This window comes from Canis lupus, chromosome 17, assembly GCF_003254725.2.
Source record: "Canis lupus dingo isolate Sandy chromosome 17, ASM325472v2, whole genome shotgun sequence".
NCBI lineage: Eukaryota > Metazoa > Chordata > Mammalia > Carnivora > Canidae > Canis > Canis lupus.
The window spans coordinates 39,039,852-39,053,897 of NC_064259.1; the positions used below are offsets into that span (position 1 = coordinate 39,039,852).

Here is a 14,046-nt window from a genome sequence, read left to right on the forward strand (position 1 = left end):
TTTTTTAAACAGTATTACATCTGAAATTTTACATGTCTTTTATTTCCAAGATTCAGTCTGGTCCACTAAAAATCTCTAGTGTATCAGAGGTAATGAAAGAATCTAAACAGCCTGCCTCACAACTCCAAAAACAGAAGGGAGAAGGTACTCCAGCTTCAACACCAGGTACCTATACTTAGAATCAGTTTTTTAAAAATTACTGGTAATTGAATTGTTTAAATGTATTTGTACCCAGGGTTAAGAGTGAGCCCTTACCCAATGAAGCATTCTTCTGGGGCCTAGTTCTCACCAGGGAATGAGTGTTTATACCAATCATACCTATCATTTGACATTTATTTTAGGAATTGAGTGGGATATATAATTGTACTTTATTGTGAGTAGCTGTTGAGTGAGGATAATGGCAAGAATTGTCATGCCTGCAACACTTTTTCTTTACATTTTTCCCCTCTGACTCTTAGCCTGTTTCCCCTCTTAGTGATCTAGCTGTGGTCTGGGTTTTTTGTTTTTTGTTTTTTTGTTTTTTTTTTCCCCACTTCATGGTTTGCCAGTTACTCTGTCCTAATTTACGGCACTTGTCTAACTCTAACCTGCTTAGTATTTATTTGATCTGTATTTCTCCTTAGTCACGTCTGTCCTCAATTTAACCTCTTGGCTTGCTTTCATTCAGCAAATATTCACTGATTGTCTGCTATGTGCCAAACATTCTTCTAGGTACTGGGGCTGTTGCAGTGAACAAAAGAATAAAAGCAAACACAAACTCTGCAAATATTTCTTAGTGGGATGAGGGGGACGAAGATCATATATAAATATACGTGTAAAGTGTATAGGATGTCAGAAGTGATGTGTTGGGGGGAATATTGCAATTTGAAATGGAGTAGGTAAGGAAAGCCCCACCTGGAAGATGTCATTTGAGCAAAGACTAGAAAGAGATGAGAGAGTAAGGCATATATAAAAGGCTAATGGGAGAAAAGCATCCTAAGGAAAGGATTAGTGCTAAGGCTTGGTATATTTAACTAGTAAGGAACATAGGAAACTGGAGTGGAAGAGAAGAGAGAAAATGAGGAAGCAGGAAGCCTATTGAGGCAGTCTTTGGAGGCCGTTATAAAATGTTTGCTTCATATTCTGAGTGAGATGGGAAGGTGTTTGGAGAGTTCTGAGCCTAGGGATTGATCTCTGACTTTTATTTGAGTAAAATCATTGGCTGTTGTGCAGAATAGATAAAGGGACCAAGGGCAGGGCAAGGAGAACAGTTAATAAGCTTGTGATAGTCCAGCTTTATCTTTTAAATGGGACTTTCAGTTTTAAATTTATTTTCTCTATTACGTTGCTCTTTTTTTCCTCTTCTGTTTTACCTCTAGAATTGTTCATTTTCTTTTCCAACACTTGTTTATAAACTCTTGATTTTTTTTTCAGCCTTTGTTTCTTCTTTTGTGTTTTAAACTCTCATACTGTTCTTGCTCACACCTCTTCTTTCATCTCTACCACTGTTCAAAGCAGTTAAAAAATATTTTTTTGGTTACTTTTTTTGTCTACCTTCTTCATGACAGACTCTGATTTCCTTTGTTGCTACTTTCCCTTGTTATGAAAGTCTTTTTTTTTGTTACGAAAATCTTATGCCCACTTCTCATACATTAGGATTTAATACCATTTAGTACGGTTACTAGAAGCCCTGCCTGAGAATGCTGATGGTTAAAATGCAATGGGTGCTGATGAGACTCCTTTCTCTGTACATTTCCCACCATTGTCCATCTTGTGTGGGTTTATGTCTATGGGGGAGAGGGCCATCGTCTATTTGCGTGTTTGAGTAGAGGCAGTACGTGTATTTGTAAGGAGTCAGATGTGAAGTGGGTGCTAATAGTAGTAGATTCCTGTGTGCTCCTGTGTTAACCCAGGAAACTATAAATATCGTGAGTAACATATATTTGTAGGACCTACAGAGGCAGCTCGAGTTATTTCTGCAGCAGGTGATACACCATCAGTCCCAGCCCCTGCGGTTCAGCATGAGGAATCTATAAAAACTGGGCACCCTGGAATTGGTGAAGGGCAACCCAAGCCTGCAGCTTCAGGTAGTTTATTTATAATTGTAGTTTTATAAATGATTTGCTCATCAGAACTATTTAATGCCTCAGTAACCTCTAGACAGTTTTTAAGTACCCATTTATACTGGTTTTTATTTGCAGACTTGCTTAGGGAATTTTCTAAATTTCAGAGTCTGAATAAATCCCTGAAAGCACGAGGTTTAAGAGCTGATCTTTTATTCATGTTGGAATCATTGATGATGTGGTTTTAGAATCCTAATGACAAAAATGCCCTCAGTTAATAGAACTGGCAAGTACAAACAATGGTGTTTTTCTATCCCTCTGAGCTATTGAAATTTTGTGCTGAAATGTGATTTCCTCTTATTTACTTTTGCTGCAAGAGGAAGCATCCTCAACTTCTGTACGGGAGCGACCACCCGAAGAAGTTGCAGCTCGCCTTGCACAACAGGAAAAACAAGAACAAGTTAAGATTGAGTGTATGTAAACCAGACTGCTTCTTAAACAGTTCGGGTCATCTCTGTCAGTTGCTGTCTTCCAAAGCCATTGGCACGTGTTACTCATCTGTTAGTTACTTTGGTTTCTTTGGTAGCATTTCTCTATGCACCACTTTTATGTCATCATTTATATTCTTTCCATTTAATCTTCTTTTGCCTGGGTAAAAGTGTACAGTTGGAGAAAACTCCGAATGATACCTGCACTTAATCCATTTGTGTTTATTAGGGTTTGTGCTAAAGCGCCTTTGTATTCTGTGGAACAGAAATTGTTTGTATTTTGGCAACTTCCCTGAGTGTCTTTTAATTGTTTAACTCATAGATTTATTTGTGCAGGTCAAAATAGCTCCTGCTCTGTTTTATTACCAGCCTTTGTATCTAGTGGGCCCCTTAAGTGACATTGGCAGGGGATGGAATGTTCTACACATTGCTGGTTTCCAGCTAACTGAAGCATATGCCTTTTTAAGTTTCGATTTTATGTTAAACTTTTTGATAGTTTTGAAAAAGATTAGATACCTACCAATGTATTTTTCTGTCTTAAGGCAGAGGGGATGTCATTATTGTACTGTGCTGCAGTATAATGACGTCTCTGCAGGTGGGAGTATGCAGCATTTTGCTGAACTGAGAAATGTTTAAGTCTTTTTTTTTTTTTTTTAAAGATTTTATCTATTTATTCATGAGAGATACTGAGAGAGGTAGAGACATAGGCAGAGGGAGAAGCAGGCTCCTCACAGGGAGCCTGATGCAGGACTCGATCCCCAGACTGGGATCATGTCCTGAACCAAAGGCAGATGCTCAACCACTGAGCCACTCAGGTGTCCCGAAATGTTTAAGTCTTACAGCAGCTGTTTATACTTTCAGGTTTTCATTTTTGTTTTTTGTCTCTCCCCATGACTTCCTTCTGCTGTCTGTCTGTCTTGAATGATTCCTGTTTCCCTTCTAATAGCTTTGGTTCTGCCCTACTTGGGGGTTGGGGGGGGGGCAGGTTTGTTAGAATTGTGTAGAGTAGAAGGAACAGAAGGAGCATAGATGCAGGGCTTTAGTTTGGCTCCTTGGATTTTGTTTTTGTTTTTGTTGCATTCTTCTGAGTTATTGACCATGGTTACAAATAATTGAGAATGTTGAGTGAAGACTTCCAAATATGTGAAATATTTCTATACTTTTTTCTCCACTACCTAATTTTTCCTGAGTTCTCTACTATATCTAATCAAGATCAATTTTTTCTTTTATTCATATTTTTTTTTTTACTTTTCACTTTTTCCTTTTTATTATGTAGATTCTTTGAAGTAAGTTGTACATTTAAGATGGTGATGTCTGTTTCATCACGCTCCTTTTTCTGTGTGTGTGTCTAGTTCTTCTCTTTTGTTTTGGGCAAAATGAAAATTATAAGGATTCTGTCTGTCACCTCTTAGTTTTTTCCCAAGCTTTATTTTTAAAATGAGTGTGTTTGTAATTTTTATCAAGAATCAAAGCACATAAAATCAGCAAATGGAACTACATTGAACTAAAAAAGCTTCTGGTACAGCAAGAGAAACAACTAGCAAAACAAAAAGGGAACTAGTGGAATAGAGACTATTTGCAAACCATGTGTCTGAAAAGGGGTTAATGCCCAAAATATATATGGAACTCCTACAACTCAATAGCAAAAACAAAACAAAACAAAACAAAACAAAGAAGAAAGTGCGGGGGAGAGGAATCAAAGTACAGTGAATAGACCTGAAGAAGGCTTTGGGTCTGTGAGCCACGTGAAGTGGTTTACTGTTATCTGTGCTCTCATGTGCCCCTCCCTGTTAACTCATGCCTCCCTGCCTCTTTTTCTCTTTATTAAACCCCTCTCTTCATATATCCTGTGTCTTCAAGTGGACCCCAGTCTCACGTTCATGACTTAGTCTTTTGTCATCATTACCTTCTTTTATGTTTGTTGCACAAGTACCTCAGGTGGTTCATAAGTTCTGTTTATCTCTAGCTTAAGCTGCTTTTGCTTAAAAGCATCTTTTGTTTTTGTCTTACCTGCCAAATACATTTTCCCTTTTTTTAATCATCTGATATCTGATAAATTAGTCTTCTCACTGGCGCTTTTTCATTTGACCATTTTTTAAAAATATTTTATTTATTTATTCATGAGAGACAGAGAGAGAAGCAGAGACACAGGCAGAGGGAGAAGCAGGCTCCATGCAGGGAGCCTGATGTGGGACTTGATCCCGGGACTCCAGGATCATGCCCTGCGCGGAAGGCAGGTGCTAAACTGCTGAGCCACCCAGGGATTCCCTTCATTTGACCATTTTAATATTATATCTAGAATCACCCCTTACATTATTTTTTTTAATTGGATTTTTAAAAAATTTCTGAAGCAGCATATAGAAATATGATCTTAGAGGTCATAGTTTCTTGCACACTGGTATCTATCTGGCTGTTTCTGGAGTTCTTTTATGGAAAAAACACTGTCCATTCCCAAACCAGTTTTTCTTTTTTTTTTTTTTTTAATTTTTATTTATTTATGATAGTCACACAGAGAGAGAGAGAGAGAGAGGCAGAGACATAGGCAGAGGGAGAAGCAGGCTCCATGCACCGGGAGCCCGACGTGGGATTCGATCCTGGGTCTCCAAGATCATGCCCCAGGCCAAAGGCAGGTGGTAAACCGCTGCGCCACCCAGGGATCCCAGTTTTTCTTTTTTGTTGACGTGTTTCCTTATCTTTTTCTTTCTCATATCTGTTATCTACTCATATTTTGGTTATATAAGTTGCTATGAGTATCCCTTCCTGCTGAGGAGATGAAATGGGCACCTCTTTTTCCCTGTGGATCTGTAGGATCATTATTTAAATTGAAAAAGCTGGTGGTTATGTTGAATTTACAGCCTCTAATAACTATAAAGAGCTAACAGTGCTTAAACCCTTGTTCTTCTATTTGAAGTATATGCTAGCCTTCTTTAAGCATTTTTTTGTCTTAAAAAAACCCAAAACACTATTTTGAAAAAATTCAGTTATATATAAAAGTAAAAATAGTATAATGAATCCCCATAGATATGTCCACCAGATTTAATAATCTACTAGCATTTTATCATACCTTCAAATAAAACTGATTTTCTAAATCTATATTTTTTGTTCTTACATTTTTGAGGAAATTCAATGGAGGACTCAGTAGGAGAAGAAGGGAAATTTAAAGTTATGTACAATGGAAGGATTTGTTTTTTAACTCTTCTGTATGTATTTCAGCTGTAGCCAAGAGCTTAGAAGATGCTCTGAGCCAAACCGCTCACATCACTCAACAGGCCATTGTAGCTCAGAATGCTGCGGTTCAGGCTGTCAACGCACACTCCAACATCTTGAAAGCAGCCATGGACAATTCGGAGGTGAGCCAAAGAATGGGTATTGATGTAGTATTTAGGACTGATTTCTTCCTTCTAGTAGGGGCTTTCTCTCAGTAAGTGAAGACTACCTAGAGTAATTGTTTTTTTAAATAAGCAAGGCAGGAAAAATCTTTAAATGTTATTTTTAATGAGTTTTATATACAGTTTTATCTCACAACAATGATATGGTACAAGAATTAGTTCATATTTGCTTTCATATCTTAATAGTGCTTGAATATTACTTGTCATTTGCTTTTTAAAAAAAAAAAAGAAAAAAAAAAAAAGATTTATTTATTCATGAGAGAGAGAGAGAGAGAGAGAGAGAGAGACAGGCAGAGGGAGAAGCAGGCCTGCAAGGAGCCCGATGTGGGACTCAATCCCGAATCCCAGGATCACACCCTAAGCCAAAGGCAGACGCTCAGCCACTGAGCCACTCAGGCGTCCCTTGTCATTTACTTTTTTTCACTTTAAAGTTTCCAACCATTTTTAATTAAAATTAAAAAAAATTTATTTATATTCTTTTTGCCTTTTTTTTTTTTTTTTTTTTTTATGATAGTCACACAGAGAGAGAGAGAGAGAGAGAGGCAGAGACACAGGCAGAGGGAGAAGCAGGCTCCATGCACCGGGAGCCCCACGTGGGATTCGATCCCAGGTCTCCAGGATCGCGCCCTGGGCCAAAGGCAGGCGCCAAACCACTGCGCCACCCAGGGATCCCTCTTTTTGCCATTTTTTAAAAATAAACTTTTTACTTTGATATACTTTAATTAATTAATTAATTTATTTTTTATTATTATTTGAGATACTTTTAGATTGATACACAGTTATAAGAAATAATACAGAGGGATGCCTGGATGGCTCAGTCGGTTAAGTATCCTACTTGATTTTGGCTCAGATCATGATCTCAGGGTCATGAGATCGAGCATTGAGCCCTGTGTCTGCTCTGAGCTGGGCATAGTGCCAGCCTGATTCTCCCTCTCCCTTTGCCCCCACCCTTGCTTCTCACACTCTCTCAAAAAAAGAAAAAAATAGAGATCCCATGTACCCCCATACCAGTTATTTTAGTATTTTCATTTATTTGTTTGTTGAACGTGGAGCCCAATATGGGGCTTGAATTCATGACCCTGAGATCAAGACTTAAGCAAGAGTCAGACACTTGACTGAGCCACCCAGGTGCCCCTGACACCAGCTATTTTAAATGCTTAAAGATGATTATTTAACTTATATTGAGCACTTTAGAGAATAAAGTAATTACATTGATTTAAAACTGTTAATACCTGGAGTTAATTATTTTTTTTTTTATAATTACATTCAGTTATTCAGTGTGTAAAAATGTTTCTTGATACTAGGTCATTTAAAGAGTAAAAATAAGTACATAAACTATGAATCTCAGGGATCAGGATCTTGCATGATTAGTAAAATTACTTTGCCACACTGTGTACTTTTTACAAAATTGAAACACACTGCATTGTTTTAGTCCTGTGCACATAAATCACAAAAAAAGTTAAATTAGGGCTTTGATGTAAATAGCCTGAAATTTCAGCCTTTAAAAAAACTTAAAATTTTGGTTTATTCAAAGTACAAGAAAGAAGAAATTTAAATTTCAGTCAGAGTTCAGTCAGAAAAGTGGAAACCACGCAGAGAATACTTAATATTTTGGCTATGCAGATGTGGGAAGGCAGGGAGTTGGGTTCAAATGCAAGTAGATTGGTATGTTTCAGGACACTGAATAAAAGCTTTATTATTTATTTTTATTTTTAAAAAATATTTTATTTTTATTTGAGAGAGAGCATGAGCGGGATGGGGAGAGGGAGAAGCAGGCTCCCCACTGAGCAGGGAGCCTCATGTGAGGCTCCATCCCTAGGACCTTTTTGGGATCATGACTTGAGTTGAAGGCAGATGCTTAACTAACTGAGCCACCCAGGCGCCTTATTAGAAGATTTAAATGTCCATAGTATTTACTTTGGCAGAAGACTATGTAAGAGGGTATTTCCTCTTCCCAGTGAACACACAATATGTAATGCGTGTGGATTTAGATCGTATGAAATCTGTTGAGATCAAGATTTTACAACTAAAGGACATCTTACAGTAGTGGTTAATTAGATTAGAGGGTATTAGCTAGTGTTACAAAATAACCAGAAATATGAATGAACAGAAGGTTTGAAATGTTAAAAATGGATTCCAACTTCTTGTTTCTTCTAGTAAAAAAAAACAAAAAACAAAACAAAAAAAAACTGGTGCACAAGGGCTCTTAAAATAGATACAGAATTACTTTCTCAAAGCAGTGTTTTGGAATAGTTGGATTTGGCTTAATAGTAGGATTCTACTGTTTATTCTACAAAATAGCTTATCCTTGGACCTCTATAAGGATTTTTAAGGAACCCTTTTGTGTGTGTGTGTATGTGTGTGTATAACATTTTACAAAATTCAGCTCCAGGTGAGGCAGTGGGTTTGATAATAGTTGATTTTCACTTTACCAGTTAGAGAGGGTCATTCTTGAAGATGATGTGTTGGAGGAGTAAGGACTGTATGAATGTATAAACTTTCTACTTAGCCTTAAACTGATTTTGGTAGACAGACCTACAATTCAAATTTTAAATTGTGGTGCTTCATTGAAGAGTGATCAACAAACAATTCATAAAGTTCTTGTTCTTATTAACCTTTTCTGCTTCATAATCTCCTTTTGTGAATCTCATAACAAAGTCATCTCTCCTTAGAAAATATTTATATGTGCTAGACCACAATCTTTCATAGTTTTGTTCGTTGGTATTGAGGGGGGTGTTGATGAGGTTCGTGAACTTTGGTCCTAACCATGAACCTTAGATTAAGGGACCCTACTCTGAAGAAATACTGAAATTTTTTACCTTTGAATTTAATGCCCTTGTTTCTAAATTTAAACCATGTTGGCTTATCCTATAAACGGTAATGGTAGTTATTCATGTTTACATAAATAAAGCCTTTTGTTTAGATTGCAGGTGAGAAGAAGTCTGCTCAGTGGCGCACAGTGGAGGGTGCATTGAAGGAACGCAGAAAGGCAGTTGATGAGGCTGCTGATGCCCTTCTCAAAGCCAAGTAATTACTCATGGACTTTAACAAGTAATTAGGGCCTCCTGGTGACTTTCTTTGGGCTGGGTTTTCTTTGTACTGTCTGTATAGAAAGAGAAGGCAGAGAAACCCTTCCCTTCACCTCTACTTGATCTGTATTGGTTTCAGGAACACAGGTTTAAGAAAGGGAGAGGGAATAAAATATAATTAGGCCTAAATATATTTGGCAGAACGTATATAAAGGATCTTGTATAAAAAGCAGTTTTTCTTTGGATTGTTGCATAGGTGATGTATCTCTACAGATTTACTGAGATTCTGCCATAATTTCAAGATTTCTCAGGGATGGCCTGGACAGTTTTATCAGAATTTTGAGAGTATGTCATAATCTCTTTGCCTTAACTATAAAGTAGTTATTAATAGGTCTATTTTTATGCCATTGAGACCTTGATTTCTGGAATTTGGCTAAAACTAGGACTGAGCAAGCCAAGTTTAAAATTGACTTCTGATGATGGAAACCTACATTTGACTAAAGGTTCTCATCAACATTTTGGAATCACTGTCATTCAAAATTTTGTTATTTTTAATAAAATACATTTTTTTAAAGATTATTTACTTGAGAGAGAGAGAGTGTGAGCACAAGCAGGGGGAGCGGCAGAGGGAGACGGAGAAGCTGACTCCCTGCTAAGCAGGGAGCCTAACACTTTGCTCAATCCCAGGACCCTGGGATCATGACCTGAGCCAAAGGCAGATGCTTAACTGACTGAGCCACCCAGGCGCCCCAATAAAATATTTATTATTGATAGAGAAAGGGAAGTCTTCTCCTGAAGTCATCGTGTCTTTTAGGAGATTTAAGATGTTATGCTCACATCACTAGACCTTGAATCAGGTCTTTAGAGTTCTGTGTTTTGTGGTGAGTAGGCCATAATTCATCCAGTTTGTGAAACACTAAATGGGAACTCCTTGAGGCCCAGCTATGTTTGCTTAGTGAGCTCTTCAGTATCCTCCCTTGCTTTTCCCTTCCTTAAGGTCTTATTGGCAGGGGGAGTCAGCCTAATCAATGCAAAAAGTGCCATTTATTAAGTTCGCTTGTTGTGGTAGGGACTATTCCAGGTTCTTTTCATTAAGTACTTCTAATCCCCACGCAAGGGTGAGCAACAAAGGAGAAGTTGATTTTGGAGTTGAATCCAAGTTTGCCTGGTTCTGAAGCCTGTATATTTCCTTGTACATCACGCTATTCCTTTGGTCTATGTTAGTAATAAATCTAGCCTTCTGACCAAGCTGTTTTCAGTTGTTGTAAGGAAAGCTTCTCTACCTGTATTTACTGTGAAAAAACAATGAGGAATTTTTTTTCAAATTATATTTTTTCATAGATTCTAAGCAATTACATGTGGTACTGACATCAAACTCTTTCCTAAGGTTGATAAAGAATAATATTAAATCTTTGTTTTGCTTTATTGGTTTCCAGAGAAGAGCTAGAAAAGATGAAAAGTGTAATTGAAAATGCAAAAAAAGAAGAGGTTCCTGGGGCCAAATCTCATATAACTGCTGCAGAGGGGAAACTTCACAACATGATAGTTGATCTGGATAATGTGGTCCAAAAGGTGTGTTTCCTAGGTCTTTTATAGCACTTAAACAATTTAAAAATATAATCCTTTAGTCAAAGGATTTGAAGAATTCAAGAAAATAATAGATTCCTTTCTTTCTCCCATTTCTCCTGCAAGGAATAGTAGTTGTTACTAATTTTAAAAACTTGGGCGCAAAGTGGATTATCCATTATTGTCAATACTTTTTATAATAGGTAACATTTTTGGTCATGGTTATTAAATGGAAATTTTCATTTTGTAGTAGATCTTCTTTGTGTACTTATCTAGTCTGTATGAGTAGTTTCCTGAGACCAGAGAGAGGGACAGGGGGATAGTAAGATGGCAAGGGGCTTGTCTGAATTACAAGGCTTATATTATGTTCCTTTTCTGAGCTTTAGCTTTTTCTCTATTTTTTATGTATTTCCCAGCCAACATATAAATATATGAATATAATTTCTCTTTTTTTGGAAGGTTATGGTAATTCCTGTTCACTTTAACCACATTCCCCTTGTATTTGTTCAGGTCAAAGCAGCTCAGTCTGAGGCTAAGGTTGTGTCTCAGTATCATGAGCTGGTGGTCCAAGCCCGGGATGACTTTAAACGAGAACTGGACAGTATTACTCCAGAAGTCCTGCCAGGATGGAAAGGGATGAGTAAGTGTAACTCAGGTGTTGGTACTTTTCTGTTTGTGTTTTAACAAGAGGTTGGCTAAACTTGCTTCAACCCCATTCATCTAATCCAAACCCCTCTGGTATGCATCTCTCATTTGGTGTACAATACAGTGTTTTACACATTTTATTTCAATCACAACCATGATAGGTGACACACTTGTGGTTTTAGTCATGGTGGACACAAGTTCCAGCCAATGTTTAGTTCCATAACTCATGATTCTGTTCAGATCTCTGCTACTCAAGAAAAAAAAAAGTTTAGAATCCAAGTGAGAATGACAATCTGTTAGAATATTATATATATGTGAAATTATTCAATTTAAAAATATTCGTAATGAGTTAAGGCACGCCTTTAGGACTTCTCAGTGACAGTATGGTTAAAAACTCACATGATAAAGAAATCTGTATGACTGTCGACTTGCAGATAGTTCAGACTGCAGGGAACTCCGATTGTGAATTTTAGAGTGTAACTGCAGAGAATAGTCACATTTTCCTGAAGTGCTCTGAGAGTACTAACAGTCACATAAATTACCAGTCGTGGTAAATTCAAAATACTCTTTAAATGCTAGTGTCTATTTTTAAGTAATTACTATACCCAGCATGGGGCTTAAACTCACAACCCCAAGATTGACCCACTGAGCCAGTCTAGCGCCCCCATTATCCTTATTCTTATTCATTGGTTTTTGTGTGTGTATCTCTGTCCCTGAGGTTTAGCTGCTTGGCATAAATGGGACATTGGTAAGATAGTTGGGGGAATCTAGGTTGGCCAAAATAGGTGAAATAAAGTCTAAAGAGCAGTACAGACTCTGCTTATGGAGAGTTGGTTGTGAGCTCCATCCCTAGGAATTTGCCTTCTCTCCTCTAAAGTACTTGTCTATGGTCTTCCCACTAGGTTAAATTCTCATATTTCTGAGCCAGCCTCTGAAGTTATTAACTTTAAAAATTCTTTCACTGATTTTGAAAATGCCTTTGGGAAGATATGAAAACCCTAAAGTCATCATTCTCAACCTAGGGCATTTTTGCCTGCTGTATTAGGGAGGTGCTACTGGCATTCAGTAGATAGAGGCCAGAGATGCTGCCAGTCTCCCTGCAATGCACAGAATAGCTCCTCACAACAAAGAATTACGTGGTCCAGAATGTCATTACTACCAAGGTTGAGAAACTTGACACAAACGAGAATGTATCCTGTGGAAAGTGAAAGTCCCCTGCAGTAGTCTCTGACCTTGTGTATGTGCATGTGTGTGAGATGTGTGCAATCTCCATTTTAATTTTTTACTAATTGAAAAAATTGATTATACATTTACATGGTATAGAATTTGAAAAGTACATGGCATCTGATAAAGTTTCCCTTCCACCTCTGCCTGCAGCCACAAATTTTCCTTTCAGTGTTACTGATATGTTGCACTGGAGATAGTTAATTATTCCACATTTACCCCAGCCCTTGATAAATATCCTCGCCTCTGAAATCTGAACTCATTTAAGACTTCTGCCAGACTTCAGTCCTATTTCACTAAGTTATAAATGTCCTGGTGATATTCATTTGTCTGGTATCTTTTCTGTGTTCTCGATAACTGAGCAGTGTCAAACATAAAACAGCCAACATTATTTAGCATGATCTCGTATGTAGCACTGTGTTCTGAGTGCTTCATGCGTATTTCAGATTCATAACAGCCCTGGGTGCTTGGGTGGCTCAGTTTAGTGTCTTGAGTCTTGATTTTGGCTAAGGTCATGATCTCTGAGTGAGTGAGGTTGAGCCCTGCGTTGGGCTCCATCATGGCTATGGAGCCTGTTTGAGATTTTATCCTTCTCTAACTCTGTTCCTCCCTGCCACACTCCTGTTGCACATGCTTGCTCACTTGCTTAAAAAAAAAATTAAAATTCATAACAGCTCTATGTGATAAAGTTTTGTTATTCTCATTTTACAGATAGGAATACTAAAACACAAAGAGGTTTAAAATAATTTGCCCAAGGTTGGAAATAGAGCCAAGATTTCATTCTTACCCACTACTAGCCTCATTTCTCTGCCTGATTGATTTGTATTGGCAATATAGGACTCCCTTTTAGGCTTTTGAGAAGAGGAATGATCTGATTGTAATGAGGAAAATTAATTTTCATGACATTGAACATGCAGGGAAGGGATGTCTAAGGGCGAGGAAGCTAGTTAAAAGCTGCTGAAGTAATCTGAGGGCAGAGTGATAGGGATCTCCTGGTGTGTGTGCCAGGGGCACTGAAGATGAAGAATAGAAAGAAACTTAGAAGTGATCATTTAGCAATTGATTTGTTGAACCATAACTTATGGTATCTAGTGAAGTTCAGAATGTATATGCTCCCTGATCCAACTGGTGAGCTCCTAGGTATGTGCCTAAGATGACACACAGGTGTTCAAGGTGACATAAAAATATTCATAGCAGCCTTATATTTGTAAGAGCAGAAAAATCCGAAACTGCTAAATGTGCTTTCCATTTGGCAGTATAAAAGAATGAACTAAAACTATATCTCTCAAACATAAATGTTAAGAAAAAAAGTTGGAGAAGAATACATAGAATAGGATACCGCTTACATGAAGCTTAATTAAGAACATGCAAAGCAAAATAGTGTATTGTTTTAGGATGTGTACACATGTAAAGCGTAACAAACTGAATGATAAACACCATATGGGGGGAGGGAGAAGGAGCCTTTAAGGGGGAGCGTTGGTGGATGTTGCAAGGATAGGAAAATGAAGTGTGCAGGGCGTAGATTTTCATTATTTCCAGGGGACAGTTCTTTTATTGTTATAGACTGTATAGTTATATTTTTTACCTTGTTGAGACTGACATCTCATTTTGTTCATCTTGCCCATTTTTCTTGCAACATTGGCAACCAGATTCCTTTTTTTTT

The 14,046-nt window shown here is 37.6% G+C and overlaps 1 protein-coding gene across 19 annotated transcripts in view; it reads left to right on the forward strand.

The window, feature by feature from the left end:
* The window catches only part of IMMT (inner membrane mitochondrial protein), a 37,196-nt gene that overhangs the window by 15,360 nt on the left and 7,790 nt on the right, over positions 1-14,046 (forward strand). For 3 of the 19 annotated variants that reach the window (XM_049095548.1, XM_049095558.1, XM_049095555.1), the window contains 7 exons: positions 51-165; positions 1,929-2,066; positions 2,420-2,515; positions 5,744-5,880; positions 8,843-8,946; positions 10,385-10,520; positions 11,025-11,169. In XM_049095548.1, coding sequence (XP_048951505.1) covers positions 51-165; positions 1,929-2,066; positions 2,420-2,515; positions 5,744-5,880; positions 8,843-8,946; positions 10,385-10,520; positions 11,025-11,169 — 871 coding nt within the window. Of the gene's footprint in view, positions 1-50; positions 166-1,928; positions 2,067-2,419; positions 2,516-5,743; positions 5,881-8,842; positions 8,971-10,384; positions 10,521-11,024; positions 11,170-14,046 lie in introns of those variants that run through there. The other 16 variants (XM_025453830.3, XM_025453831.3, XM_049095550.1 and 13 more) reach the window with 10 other exon arrangements.